The 15,521-nt window shown below is 40.7% G+C and overlaps 1 protein-coding gene across 2 annotated transcripts in view; it reads right to left on the bottom strand.

Moving 5' to 3' along the window:
• Positions 1–5,016: 5,016 nt before the first annotated feature.
• The window catches only part of inpp5f (inositol polyphosphate-5-phosphatase F), a 34,455-nt gene continuing 23,950 nt past the window's right edge, over positions 5,017–15,521 (bottom strand). Inside the window, exons 10-20 of one of the 2 annotated variants that reach the window (XM_062995572.1) lie at positions 14,270–14,394; positions 13,808–13,885; positions 12,158–12,278; positions 11,934–12,062; positions 11,107–11,224; positions 10,823–11,021; positions 8,731–8,802; positions 8,568–8,641; positions 8,353–8,481; positions 8,173–8,260; positions 5,017–6,419 (exon numbers count right to left, since the gene is read on the bottom strand). In XM_062995572.1, coding sequence (XP_062851642.1) covers positions 5,276–6,419; positions 8,173–8,260; positions 8,353–8,481; positions 8,568–8,641; positions 8,731–8,802; positions 10,823–11,021; positions 11,107–11,224; positions 11,934–12,062; positions 12,158–12,278; positions 13,808–13,885; positions 14,270–14,394 — 2,277 coding nt within the window. In that variant the 3' untranslated portion in view covers positions 5,017–5,275. Of the gene's footprint in view, positions 6,420–7,850; positions 7,913–8,172; positions 8,261–8,352; positions 8,482–8,567; positions 8,642–8,730; positions 8,803–10,822; positions 11,022–11,106; positions 11,225–11,933; positions 12,063–12,157; positions 12,279–13,807; positions 13,886–14,269; positions 14,395–15,521 lie in introns of those variants that run through there. The other variant, XM_062995573.1, reaches the window with a different exon arrangement.

The following is a 15,521-nucleotide window of genomic DNA, read 5'->3' as shown; positions in this document are numbered from 1 at the left end:
ACAAGGTTTACAAAGCACTCGTGTCAAATGATGGTCCATTTTTAGTTACATACAGGAAGAAACATGAGAACATTACAACATTAAAAACACAAAACTGAATGATACAATGTCAACTGTTTAGCAAAGCTAAATATTTATGTACCTTCGTCCTGTGCAAATGTTCTGAATTTCTTGATGATTAAAGTCCAGCACACGCCAAAAAAACACCCAAACGTTTTAAAACAACCCGTATTTTCAGTGTAGACAGTGCCAATGTCTGTGGGTACCAGGATTACATACCAGGATTAAATATTTTAAAATGAGGAGTGGATCAAGTTTCAACCTGATGTGCATCTCAACCTGCAGAATAAAACGAACCATGAGTCTTAAACCACGGCCCCCTGTCATTACAGAGGATTCTTTTAGCCTTCAAGTTCCAACAGAAACTGAGTAGGCAGGCATGAAGCATTTGTTTGCTTAGATTTGCATGTTTAAATGTTGACTGTCAACTTATGAGTTCTTAGGAGAGTTGACTGTCAAATTATGACCTATTATATTTTTATACATATTATTATCTGGGTTCCTAGAAGGCCTTGATGGCTCCCCTCTGAAAACTATTCAGTACAGAGAAAATAATACAGCATAACAAAGTTCACCTAATAACTAACGGAATATAAAGCCGTACAGTTTAAAAGACGTGGTGTGTAAAACACAATGCCACCACTGCTCAGGTTTGAGATGACCGTGTGTGCAGCTCGTTCTAACCTGTGAACCAGAATCAGTCACTGCAGTGCTGAGAATGATCCACCACCTAAATAATACCTGCTCTGTGGTGGTCCTGTGGGGGGCTAACAAAGCATGCAGAGAAACAGATGGACTACAGTCAGTAATTGTAGAACTACAAAGTGCTTCTATATGGTAAGTGGAGCCGATAAAATGGACAGTGAATGTAGAAACAAAAAGGTGGTTTTAATGTTGTGGCTAATCGGTGTATATTTTTACATAATTACTAACTTGCATGGTAAAAACAATTGGTAAAGCAACATTAGTCAAAGTTGTACATGGTTAGTAGAACATCATTGTTTTGTAGAACCTGTGTAGTGCACTATGCCATCTGGAATTCAGCTTACAAATCATACTGCAATAAAGTAAAAAGCCAGCTCATCAGCATTAGTCGTCAGTATTTAATTTAGTAAATTACCCTCTGGATTCTATAGCATCATTGCTGTAAGAGAGAAGTAAACATGATTCCTTAAGGAACGAACCTTTAATTGTGCTTCGTTTCCCGCTGCACTTAATCTATAATTAAACATGTTGCTTTGTGGTACCTTATAGCCTCAAAAAGCCCTCTGAGGGCTTCACATAAAGCATTATATGGGTCAGTTCTCAAGCCTGAGCATCAATACATCTATTAATATGACATGGATGTGGCTAAAATCTAAGTCTATTATACTAAAGATGCAGCAATTAACCTGAATACAAATAAGTAAAACCTTAAATACAAAGGTAGTTAAAAAAACCTGCACTTAAATTATGATAAGGCTTACACTTGTGCAAAAAGCATTTTACAGTGTCTAGTTTGTTTGGCATCAGTGCTTTGCCCCTGTCCTGCATCAAACATTAACTTACAAAGTATTTTATATTTACTGTATATTAAATTCTTATTATTATTTATTTAGCCAGTCACGTGTCAGCATACGGATGCATCAGTGGGCGCAAGCTCACTTAAACTAGACAGTTATTGACTGGAAAAAAACATCCCATAAATTTCAATCTTAAACTTTAGGTCAGAATTTGTCGTAGTGCAACTGATTCTTTTTATATTCTATATCTGCATGTATCCCTTTTTCTCTCAGTATCCAATAATTTGGGTGTATCTGTTCTCTGCTGCGGACGGTACGGTGGCTCGGTGGGTAGCACTGTCGCCTCACAGCAAGATCCTGGGTTCGATCCCCAGGCGGGGCGGTCCGGGTCCTTTCTGTGCGGAGTTTGCATGTTCTCCACGTGTCTGCGTGGGTTTCCTCCGGGAGCTCCGATTTCCTCCCACAGTCCAAAAACATGCAGTCAGGTTAATTGGAGACACTGAATTGCCCTATAGGTGAATGTCTGTGTGTATGTGTGTCCAGGGTGTTACTGTGTGCCTTGCACCCACTGAAAAGCTGGGATAGGCCCCCCCCCGACCCTAATTGGATAAGCGGATACAAAAATGAATAAATGAATGAATGAAAATGATGTGAGTGGCGTGTTTGTGTTTCTGGTGTGATCATAACTTTACTTTCTTAGTCTTACTTTACTTAAATCGCACTTTTCCCGATTCAACTGTCTATCTGAAGTGGTTCCAGTTTCATCATCATGCTAAACAAACGTATGTGAATATTTTTCTTCTGTCCAGGTACATTAACTGAGGGTCACACGTATTTCAAAAGACCTACCGAGTGCTTATATATGGTACTGACTCACGGGACAATATTTAACCATATTGTACAGTATACAGTACAATCCTGTTACTACTTTGGTACATTACTATTAACATACAGCACAAAAATATGTAATAATTATTTTGCTTTACATGACGCTTATTTTACTCCTCTGTCTCTACTGCCTAATACTGAATTGCCATTGAACAGACATTGGAATCAAAGGTCTAAAAGATTTCAGCTACAGCCACAACACTCAAATGCAAAGAGGAGTACCGTCTAGCAGGTGACACACATCACTAAACTAGCTCTTTACTCCAGACTTGCAATAAAACTTGCTTGTCTTGATCTACCGAGGACTAACCGATTTTTCAACATGCAAATCCAGCCGTGGATAAACGTTCAAGAAAGAACTGAGAATAAGGGCACAGTCGGGTTCAGCTTAGGTAAACTATGCATACCACACGACACTGTAAACAATAGAGTAACTGGAGAAGAAATATGGAGTAGGTGATTTTGTACACTTGTGTGCAAACTTATGCTACTGCGCTGGAGGTAACATTTACTCTAAAGGGATGTAACGATACACCCTAATATTCCACAATTTGTTACAGTACAGGGGTTGTAATATGATATGTTATAAATACAATTGAACTGACCTGTTTTAATAAAAGACAAAATGCCGGGACTAATGTTTACACATTTTGTAATATTCGGTTATCGGAAGCAAAAGCTTCCAAAACCTCGTCTTGTCTTAATTGACCTGTTTGTATACCCTTATAAAGCCCCATGATTGCTAAATTGAAAACATGGATCGCATAATTGTCCCAACAGACACTTACAATAAAAAAAACCCCCAAACAAATAAAAACCAAGTCTGAATCTTGACTACAGTAAGGGAAAACATTAAAGCACTTTTTATTTAATAAACCACTAGTGCATATATCCATTTCACATTCTCAGAATTGATCAATATACCAAAGACACCAAAGATGAAAGAAATAGTAATTGTAGCAATCATGATATAGCTGAAGAAGCTTTCAAAATTTCTCAGACACAAAATTCTTAAACATAAAATAAACAGCCGCTCAGGGGGGCGCAGCGGTAAAACATCCGGAGCGGCTACATGAACAACGATTGTCTGTTGTTCACACAGGGTGGGAAAGCCGGACCAGGGCTCCTCATAACTGATGCAGCTACGACCTCTGCAAAGTCGAGGAATAATGCGTTGACCAGGGTGTGGCTCTCCGTACACAAAGCTGATCCACATACGAATTTGCCTTGTGCAGGTGACAAGATGCAGTCGGTACTGCACACGTGTCGGAGGGGGGCGTGTGTCAGTTGTGGCGCTCCTCAGTCCGCAGTAGAAGTTAGTATCGGTAGAGGGGAAGCGCAATGCAATCAGGGTAATTGGATATGACTAGATTAGGGAGAAAATTGGGGGGGAAATTGCATACATAAAACACCTGTTAGTACTATTAGTTTAAAAGTCCACAAGTGGAACTATAAGTTAAGGTCCCCCGGACGTGTGTCATACAAGCTTTAACAACATGCTCGCAAATGATGATGAGAAAGATTAGAAAAGCCAGCGAAAGCCAGAAGGCAGCAGGAACAACAGTTAAGGCAAAAAAAACAATATGCACCAAAAATACAACTCTTTGGCAATAACTTATCATTTAATGTTTGAAGAAAGAAGAGCTGCACTGTTGAGTTCAAACGCATCATGCCCACAGTAAAGCACAGAGGTAAGAACATCATGATGGGGTTGCACTAAAGAAAATGTTAGATTTAAGAGGAGAATTTTAACTTGACGGCCAAGAAACTTGACATTTAAACAAGACGACAGACTCAAACATACAGCCAAACCAGCCTCACAAGTCTGAGGAATTAGGAGGCAGTTTGCCAGAAGGAATAGTCCAGAATTCATGAACAATACTGCCAAAAGCTAAAATTGGCTTTTTAGAGTGAGTAAGAAAACAAGCAAGCTAGCTAGCTACCACTTTATTCTGGTCAGGGACAGGAAACACCACTGACATGTCGCCAGTCCATCACACATTTGGGGCAATTTGTAGTAGCTCCAATTAACCTGACTGTGTGGATCTTTTGACTTGTAGGAAACGAGATCGCTTGTAGAGGTAGAGGGGCAGTTGTAGCCTAGCTGGTAGGGTACTGGACTAGTAATCGAAAGTTCGCTGGTTCAAGCCCAACCACTGCCAGGATGCCACCGGTGGGCGCTTGAGCAAGGCCCTTAACCCTTGGCTTAGCCAGTATACTGTCCCAGTACTGTAAGTCACTTTAGATAAAAGCGTCTGCTAAATGCGGAAAATGTAAATATAATGTAAATGTAGAGCACCTACAGGAAACCCACACAAACACAAGGAGAACATGCAAACTCCACACAGAAAGGACCCTAGCCACCTGGCCCGGAAATCAAACCCAGGCCGTTCTTGCAGTGAGGTGACGGCGCTACCCACTGCGCCACCGTGCCGCCCTCACGTGTAAACTGAAAATGGATTTATGCACTGACAGTGTATTAAACAACAAAAATCTAAAGTGGTTAAACCATTGTTTATCACTTACTTGTTGGTAAGTTTAATAAACCAATAAACTTCAAACAGTTAAAGCAGTAGTCACTTTTAGAACCTCAGCTGTCTTATTTTATGTGCGCTGGGTGCAGTATAAAAATGACGAAAAAATTAAGTTGGTTCAATAGCTGGACAGAACAACTGCGAATAAAGAAGTGTAACAAGCACCAGGTACTTTCATTACCTCAGTTTGGTTAGTTTTACGTATTTTACAGTAATTTTACTGCTGCAACAAGACATTTTGTATCGTTACACCCCTGCTAAAATGCATATGTACAAGGCCTATATACCCATTTATATCTGAATGATCCTAGTCTGGCACTGTGTAAACATTGCTCGCAATTCATTCTCCTGCGTCTCATTGACGGCCTCTGGTTCTGGAGTTTTCTGAACCTTTGCCACAGCAAAGTTAATACCTTGAGTGAGTCCAGCCTGGGTAATGCTAGCCACCTGCACCATGGAACTCTTGATCTTAGCAAAGGGGGACACGACCCGACCTCCGTTACTGTCTGCTGGAGAAGGTCCTAAACTGCCTTCTAAATTAGAGCCAAGGCTCTTTTGGGAGCTACATGATGCTGCAGAACCTGGAGGCTGGACCGTAAGTAGTTTTCCTCCTTGGACTGAAGGCTCTACATTGAGCTGGGATGGACGAGGGAGTTGCGGCTGCTTCTCTGTCTTTGAGCCTGAATCTGCAGGATCTGTCGTCCCTTTAGGTACCTGTGGGTTTGGTTTACAGGACATTACCGGGCATTCCTCAAACACTTCTATAGGTTGAGTTTGGGCGTCCTGGACAAACTGATGGCAGTAAGCATCGATTGGTGTCCCAAAATCGATCAAGATGGCCTCCTCTGCTTCTGAGGCTGTGTCAGGGGATTGTGTGTTTGGTCCAACAGATAAGCTATTCCCAACTATGCTCTCACAGTCTGTGACGCGAATAACTGACGGCACAGGAAGCTCAACGCTTCCAATGGACTGGGAGCGGCTGCCTAGTCGAGGTGCAGACGCCACAATGCCACAGCTAGGAAGAACATAGTCAACATTTTCTAAAGAGCCTGAGCATGGATGCTCATCGGAGTTGCAGGACTCTGAATCAGAAGAGATCTCCAGATCTGAACGGTTGTCACAGAGATCTTTAATGGCTCCAGGGCCTGGATTGCCATCAGACGTTTCCAAACTGCTGTCTGATTTCCAAAGGTTCACCCGCATGTTCGGTTTCAGAAAGTTCATTTTAACTTCTGGTTTGGAAAAGGTCCCGAGTTTGCCGAGCGGCTTGAAGTTTCCAATGTTGACGTTCGTTTTTGTCTGCTTTACTTTCTGATTCAAGGATGAGAACTTGTTCATGAAAAAACTTTTGCCTTGAGCTATCCCTGAGCCCAGGATTTGCTCGTTGGATTTTCCTTGGATGCCCATAATGTCTTCGTGAGGTTTACTGTGCCTTCTGAAAATTTGAAAGAAAAAAAACCATTAAAACCATTGGCATTAATAATGAGCTGTTCTCTAAAGGAAACTTCAACACATACAGGGGAAACCACTAATCTCTCTCACTAATGTATTCAGACCCTTTGTAGTGGCTCTCCAATTTGTGGTCAGGTGCATCCTGTTTGCTTTAATTGCTCTTGAGATGTGTCTAGAACCCCTGTTGCAATTCAAATTGATTAGACAGAGTTTGGAAAGGCACACACCTGGGTCTATAAGGGCCCACGATAAACACTGCATTGTCAAAACAAAAATCAAGCTATTTAATCCAAAACAAACTGTGGATCTTTGCAATCAAATTCTAGAGTGTTTTCCACAGTGGCCTTAGTCATTTTGACATGGATGAAGCTTGGCACAAGCATAAAAGGTTCTAAACCTGGCTGTCTGTCCAAATTAGGAGTCTGGGCAAGACAAGGTGGTGCAAGCAGCAAGGAAACTGCAATAGGGAATAGTGAAACAACTAAGGAGAAAATCTATAAATTAATTATTACAATTTTTAAAAGGTTCTTTGGTTTGATGGGATGAAATTTGAACTCTTTGGGCAGAACAGCAAGCACTATGTTAGAAACAGGATCTGCACATCACCAGTGAAACATGGTGGTGGTAACATTATGCTATTTGAGGGCTTTTCAGTGGCAGGGGCGGTGAGAATGGTATGAATTGAGGGACAGATGACTCTGGCCTCCTTCAGAGTGCATGTAAACTCAGATCGGGTCGACAGTTCACCTTTTACCAACCAAAACAACCCTGGAGTGGCTTTGGGGCAAGTTTCTGATTGTTCTTGAGTGGACCAGCAAAGGCGCAGACTTAAAACCCATTTAAAACTCTGTGGAATTACCAGAAGATGGCAATTCACACCTGCTTGCCATCCAGTTTAAGAGAGCTCAAAAGGATCTGCCATGAAAAATGAGAAAAACTGCCCAAATCCATGTGTATTAAATAAAGGGTCAAAAAAAAATTTTTTTTACCTCTAAAAAAACGTTTTTATTTCTGTATTATAGGTGATTATGTATAGTGATTATGTATTCATTCTTAATCAAATCTACAACACAAGCCACTTAGGTGGCACAGCTGTAAAATACGGTAGCACACCAGAGCTGGGATTTAGAATACATCGTATCAAATCTCAGCTCTGCCACTCGGCTGGGCTGGGCAGCCACATGAACAAAGATTGTCTGTTGTCGGACCAGGGTTTCTCAAAACTGGCGCAATTACGACCTCTGCTGGCTAACTGATGGCGCCTGCGCAGAGTTGGGAAATAATGCTGATCAGGGTGTGGCTCTCCGTGCACAGGGCTGGTCCGCATATGAACTCGCCTCGTGCAGGTGAAAAGAGGCAGTCGGTACTGCTCACGTGTCGGAGGGGGCGTGTGTCAGTTGCGAAGCTCCTCAGTCAGCAGTGAAGGGTTGTATCAGTAGAGGTGAAGCGTAACACAATCAGGGTAATTGGGTATGACTAGATTAGGGGAGAAAATTGGGGGAAAAAATCTGAGAAACAGAGAAAAAAAATCTACAACACACAGTGTGCAACAAGTCAAGGGCTCAGAACACTACTTAATCCACTTTAGATCTCGTTGTACAATTAAATAATAATAAAGCCACCAGAATCATCAATGCTATGGTTATTATTTTAAAAATAGCTTAAATACAGCTCGAGTTAGCTTTCAAGTGTCACAAGTTAGGTCTAGCATTAACCATAGAAACTAATGAGTGTACCTTTCCAGTTTTTTCTCAATGACTGGCAGGTCAGGTCCCATGGCTTGTTTGGTTATGCGAAGCATCTCTGCTATACACTGCAGTGTGTCTGAAATGTAAGAGAAATACCAGAAATAAAGACAATTATTTACGAATAAAGCCATTAAACAAACAAATGGGCAATATTTTATGGTCATGTACCTTTCCCGTCATCTTCAGGGTTCCGTGTGACCGCTCTCAGGGTGTGAAAATAGCCACTTGTTTCACCATTTCGATAATGCAGTCGCATACAGGTGTATTTAGGCTTGCCAAACAGAGTGGGCTCTGGGCCTGTAGAGAATTATTAATAATAATGTTCATAATATTACTAGATTATGATTATCACTCCACACAGAAAACATCGTATAATCGCTTACCTATTTCGATCTTCTCTAAACCTTCTAAACTAAGCCGCTGGTACTGATTAACCTTATCTGCCTCCTCGTCATAGCTGAAAGAACAAATAGGATGTATAAACATTAAATAAAAAAACAAATCCTATTTCTGTGTAAATGAATAAAGAAAATGTTAAATACTTACTAAGCAACATAGTATGAACAGTTAGACAACAGCAGGAGAACATCCACGTCTTTGTGTGTCGCATCAATGAGACTAATGACACAGAAGGTAGAGAAAAAAGTGATTTATAGTAAACGCATAGATGTTTAATAACTCTCCATTTAATCCCAAAGAACCCATTGATATTGCATAATTTGGAGTAATACAATATTTTACAATATGATTTAACCACAAGAATGGAGGAAATGCCAACCAGCCTGACCGAGAGTTGTTAGGTTTACAGATTTATTTAGACAGCACTATTAACCCCCAACAGGTCATTTAGGAAATACTACACCATAAAAGTCCCTCAACCAAGGCAGTTGTAAATAGACCAGGAAACAGGAAATACATGAGTACAAATACCTCTGTGCCACTGACAATACACTGAAAGAGAGTACACAAAGTGCAATCATGTTGACATTCGGTTTATTCCTTCAGAATCAGGTTTTGTGTTTTTAATAAAGAAAAATTTCACATTATTATGTATTATTTGACACTTATTTAGACAAACACCACTCAAGAACGTTATTATTTTATTAAATACAGTTTGCTGAATAAAATCTATGACTCTTCTGTCATAGTCTGTTTGTTCATTAGGATTTTAACGTCATGTTTTACACCTTGGTTACATTCATGACAGGAACGGTAGTTACTCACTACACAAGATTCATCAGTTCACAAGGTTATATCAAACTCAGTCATGAACAATTTAGTGTCTCCAATTCACCTCACTTGCACATCTTTGGACTGTGGGAGGAAACCGGAGCACCTGGAGGAAACCCACGCAGACACGGGGAGAACATGCAAACTCCACACAGAAAGGACCCGGACCGCCCCACCTGGGGATCGAACCCAGGACCTACTTGCTGTGAGACGGCAGTGCTACCCACCGTGCCGCCCCTCTTCTGTCATAGAGTTATAATGTAATGTAATGTAATTTAATCGCTCACCCTCCCGAAACGCCGTGGGCTATGGAAGATTTTGTGCATCAAATTTTGGGTGCAATTCAAGATTCAAGTACTGTTTCAGATCATCAAACTACTTGGTGATTATTGAAGGGAAAATGCTGTTCAGCCCTAACTGGCCCTATGTGAAAACAGAACTGCCCTTTAGCTACTAAATCAACCAGTTAACCAAATTCTATTAAAAATTGGGTCCAAGCAGGCTAGAAGGTCTCAAAAAGCAGCTCATAATGCAACATGAGATTGCAAGGAGATTCAAATACAAGTTGTTGAAATCTACCAGCCTGGAAAATGTTACAAGGCCATTGCTAAGGCTCTGGGATTCCAGTAAACCACAGTGAGAGAAATTATCCACAAATGGAGAAAACTTGGAACAGTGATGAACCTTCCTCAGAGTGGCCAGCCAACCAAAATCTCACCAAGAATGCACTGACAACTCATCCCGGAGGTCACAAAAAATACGGACATTTACATTTTCAGCATTTAGCAGACGTCTTTATCCAAAGCGACTTACAGTACAGTAAACAATCTGAGCAATTGAGGGTTAAGGGCCTTGCTCAAGGGCCCAACAGCAGCAACCTGGCAGTGGTGGGGCTTGAACCAGCGACCTTTTGATTACTAGTCCAGTACCCTAACCACGGACATACATCTAAAAGAACTGCAGACCTCATGTGACTCAGTATCTAAGTGGTAATGAGATTTACTGCTGCACCACCTGAATGACCATGCCAAAATACGACTGGTTAAAAATTTACATGCCACTCAAGTAGTGTTGTAGCCTAGCGGTTAAGGTAATGGACTAATAATCAGAAGGTCACTGGTTCAAGCCCCACCACTGGCAGGTTGCAGCTGTTGGGCCCTTGAGCAAGGCCCTTAACCCTCAAATGCTCACACTGTATACTGTCACTACTGTAAGTCGCTTTGGATAAAGGCGTCTGCTAAATGCCGAAAATGTAAATGTAAATGTAGTGCAGCTGTAAACTGTGCTAGCCCACTACCACTGGGATACATGGTTCAGGGTATTTTTATATTGTTCAACAATTACAGATTAACTACCAAAAAATCTAATGTACTTCACCCAGTCCTCCTCAGAGCATGGGCTGACTTACCTAGGGTCGCAGTCAATAAGAGCCCAGCCTCCATGGAACTTCTCATCATCGGGCAGTAGAAGCTGCATGTAGGTCTGCAGGAGGAGGCTGACCTGTTCCTGTGCTCCTCTCTGACTCTCCTTCTCTTTCTCCTCGTGCTCCTTTTCTTTACTGAAGATGGAATACAGGTCCTCGGTAACGGGGAGGCCCATCATAAGGTCTACACGATACACAAACAGGAAAAAAACACTTAAAAGCTTGCTAAGCCAGGGCAGAACGAGGAAGATGAAGGTATCGTTTCTTACCAATGACAGCCTGTCTGTACGCATCACGAAATCGGTTCAGATAGTAGCGATTCGCTGAATTCACGCCATCTTTCATCACTCCTGCAAGCTTCCGCTCTCCTGTCCGTGTGAAATCCCCCTATACAGACGTGTTTACACCAAATATGACAGCTTAGAAAAGTAAAGTAATATGTTTTAATAATAAATAAGCAATATCATATTTTTTTTCTAGAAACAAGCGCATGTGGTGTGACACAACTCATGACCGGTGAAATAATTATTTATTCTCATTTTTTTTGCATAAAGTTAAGAAGGAAAGAAGTTTGGAAGAATGTCTGAATAGAGAAAAGTACAAATGGGATCAAGAAATTAAGGGGGGTTTAAGAGAAAGAAATCAGGTTTAAAAACTACTGAAAGAATAAAGACACATAAATGGTGCAGAAAAAAACATTATGACCACCTACCTAACTGACTGGACTGTGGCTATGCAGCCCCATATGCAACAAATTGTGATGCTCTGTGTATTCTGACACCTTTCTATCAGAACCAGCATTAACTTCTTCAGCAGTTTGAGCTACAGTAGCTCGTCTGTTGGATCGGACCACACGGGCCAGCCTTCGCTACCCACGTGCATCAATGAGCCTTGGCCGTCCATGACCCTGTCGCAGATTTACCACTGTTCCTTCCTTGGACCACTTTTGATAGATACTGACCACTGCAGACCGGGAACACCCCACAAGAGCTGCAGTTTTGGAGATGCTCTGACCCAGTCATCTAGCCATCACAATTTGGCCCTCGTCAAACTCGCTCAAATCCTCACGCTCGCCCATTTTTTCTGCTTCACCTACCTTTAAAGCAGCTGTGCCAGCATACTGACGACTGATGGTGTCCCCATTGTTGGCCCACATCACCTGGTAGATCCTGTAACATTTGAGTGGCAGTGGTTGTTCAGGTGGCATCACCCCCAGTTTCTTCAACTGTATCATAAGAAACATGTTTAATCAGAACAATGACAAATATAATTGTAAAGGTGCAGCACATCAGACTTAGACACAGTGGCTGTTTTGTATACCTGCTTTTCCATCACTGCTCGGGCGACAGCAGCTTGAACTACATTGGTTCTATCCAAGCAGTCCATGCAGTTGACTCGGAAAATGCCATCTTGTGTGCAGATGACTCCTGCTTGATCCACCCTTTAATATGCAAGACAGTAAATAATGTAATGTCTTTCCGACTTCAAACATCCAAACGCTTTGAGACAGACGCATTTCATTATACAAAGTGGATTTTAAAACGCCCATTAGATGGATAACAGACGGTAATTTGATTCTGTAAGCCTTTTCTTTTCGGAAGTTAAGAATGGTATTGTCAATGGGTCTGACTTTTTTCCACAACAGCCAGTAACATTCAATACGCACCACATCCTTGCAAAAACAATCAATACCTGGCCGAGTATTTGCTTCGGGAGGTGCTGCCTCACCCAAAATGGCAGAGGGTTCACACATCACGAGTGCCAATCAGCTACTGATGGGTCCTCAAGCAAGGCCCTTAAAAGTTAATTACTTGGATTGATGTCTCAATTGTATAGAACTCAGATTGCAAAAAAAAATGTAGATGTTTATGGGGAAGTCGACATAAATATTAAACTGGGTACAAAATTAAATACAAGTTTTTGTGCAGGATAAGTCATATACTGTAAGTTTTTGATTGATGATCAAAAAATAACTGTGAAATAATGATATAACGGGGCAGCAACATGGCTCGGTGGGTAGCACTGTCGCCTCACAGCCAGAAGGTCCTGGGTTCGATCACCAGGCGGGGTGGCCCAGGTCCTTTCTGTGTGGAGTTTGCATGTTCTCCCTGTGTCTGCGTGGGTTTCCTCCGGGAGCTCCGGTTTCCTCCCACAGTCCAAAAACATACAGTCAAGGTTAATTGGAGACACTGAATTGCCCTATAGGTGGATGGGTGTGTGTATGTGTGTGTGTGTGTGTGTGTGTGTGTGTGTGTGTGTGTATGTGTGTCTGCCCTGCGATGGACTAATGGGTATGCTGGAGCCTATCCCAGCTTTTCAATGGGCACAAGGCACACAGTAACACCCTGGACGGGACGCCAGTCTATCGCAGGGCAGACACACATAAACACACACACACACATTCACCTATAGGGCAATTCAGTGTCTCCAATTAACCTGACTGCATGTTTTTGGACTGTGGGAGGAAACCGGAGCACCTGGAGGAAACCCACACAGACACGGGGAGAACATGCAAACTCCGCACAGAAAGGACCCGGACCGCCCTGCCTGTGGATCGAACCCAGGACCTTCTTGCTGTGAGGCGACAGTGCTACCCACCGAGCCACCGAGTCTAACATTATACTGCAAATATTAAAACTTTACCCTTTAATTTATGTCACTGAAATTAAGAAAACAACCCTTATCAAATAAATATATTAATTGGAATAAAGTAAGGTACAATTACTGGCAAATCAGTACAAGCAGAATGCAACTAAATCATGTGCCTATTAATATTTTTCTTTTTTTATACACTTTACCTAAGTGTTAATGAGATCTCAAGCCAGCATAGAAAGGATATAAAAAATAAAACAAATAAAACGATACTGAAAAATGTGTCAACGTTCATGAGACAGGCCTTGTTATAAAAACATCTATATGATTAAAATGTGCACAAGCCATTTAACTCCTCCATTAGGCCACAGTACTTACCAGCACCATCGCATATCTGTTATGATGTCAGAGATGGCATCAGTAAGCGTCTGGACATTCTCAAACTTCATGCCTCGACTGAGGAGAAGGGAGAGACATTACAATACCACATTCCTTTCATGGGTTATCCAAATATACTGAAACATACTGCAACGTACTGCAACGTACTGAAGGACACTTTGAAGCAGGATCTTAATCTACTCCATTTTGTTACTTAAAGGTATACACATTAAATGAAAGAGAAGACTACATTAGTCTTCTGTTCTTAGTCTTAACTCTGGTATTAAGTCTGGTAAGAGGACCAGATTCACTTTGGCAACCCCTAAAACATACTGGTGCAGAAAAAACTGTCCCAAGTCTGCTATGCTATATTTCTAATTTAGTTTACACATTTCTTCAAATGATTTAGTTTAAAATTGCCATTACACTCTTTATCATAAAAATAAGTAACATTTCACTTACCAGTGCTCATGAAAGTCAAATGAGACGTAGGTTAAGTTGGGGTTATTGTACAGCAGCACTTGTTTAAGGTACGCATCACCAATCAACTTCTCACGCCCATTTTGGTCCACCAGATTTATAATGACCTGGTAAAGCAAATATAGAATGTATTCTCTCCAATGACAGATAATACATATTCCTACCAAACCACAAATATTAGGACATTTAAAGTGATCCAAAGCTATATGTCTATTCTAAACATTATGGACTATATTAGCATTTGGGCTACCTACATTTATCCACAAATCATTTTACGTAATGATGTTTAAATTGTTTATACTACAGTATAAAACTATAAAACGCTAACCCAGATGTTATTTACTGATTTTTGTGTGGCATTTTATTCCCTGGGAACAATCTAATCTACACAACATTTAGTGCGCATTGTACTGTTATCCAGAGATTAACTGTACATAGTAATTTCTGTGTGATCTACCAAAATAAAGTAATAAATATAATGCATTAGGGCTTGCTAAGCAATCTAAGGCATGAACTTAATACATGATCCAAACAAGCCCTGTTTATACTGTGCAGTACCAGCTTTTTTTAAAGGTCCCCAGGTACAGACTAGAATTTTTATGACTTTAAAGTACGTAGGCAGATACCTTAAATAAAGTCCCATTACTTAAAATAGCAAGCAAACAATTTTTAAATACAAAACAAATCTCACAGTAAATTTAACCATTAACCATTGTTTCTTTTGTATGTTGATGATTTATGTTTGAATATGATACTGAAAATTATCTTATATCTGTACAGTGAAGTTTGTGCTTGGATAAAAAATTAAAGCAAGTAATAATTCGTAAAAATATTTTAGAAAACGTAATATCATAAAGGCTTCATTGATGTTTATTTTTGTTAGCCCACCTTCTTGATCAAATCACTTCAGTGTAAAAATAGGATGACCATTATGTTTAAGTAAACCAAATTAATCTAACGTTAAAAAGAATTTTTGAGGCCCTCTACAAAAAGTACACTGAATACCTTTATAAGATCCTTTCTTTTAAAGAAACTACAAATTCCACTAAATCCAAACTAAAGAAGATTATCACAAAATTTATCTGGAATAATAGGCGGCCAAGACTTCGACTCACCCTATTGCATCTCCCTTATGACAGGGGAGGACTTCAAATCCCAAATTTCTACTGGTATTATTGGGCAGCACAGATAAGGGCAGCTATGTGTTGGGTTTTAGAGAATTCCTCAATTCCAT

The sequence above is a fragment of the Trichomycterus rosablanca genome, chromosome 5, assembly GCF_030014385.1.
Source record: "Trichomycterus rosablanca isolate fTriRos1 chromosome 5, fTriRos1.hap1, whole genome shotgun sequence".
In the NCBI taxonomy this organism is placed as follows: Eukaryota; Metazoa; Chordata; class Actinopteri; order Siluriformes; family Trichomycteridae; genus Trichomycterus; species Trichomycterus rosablanca.
The sequence above is the reverse complement of the archived record's forward strand: the minus strand, read 5'-3'. Positions and strand labels throughout refer to the sequence as shown.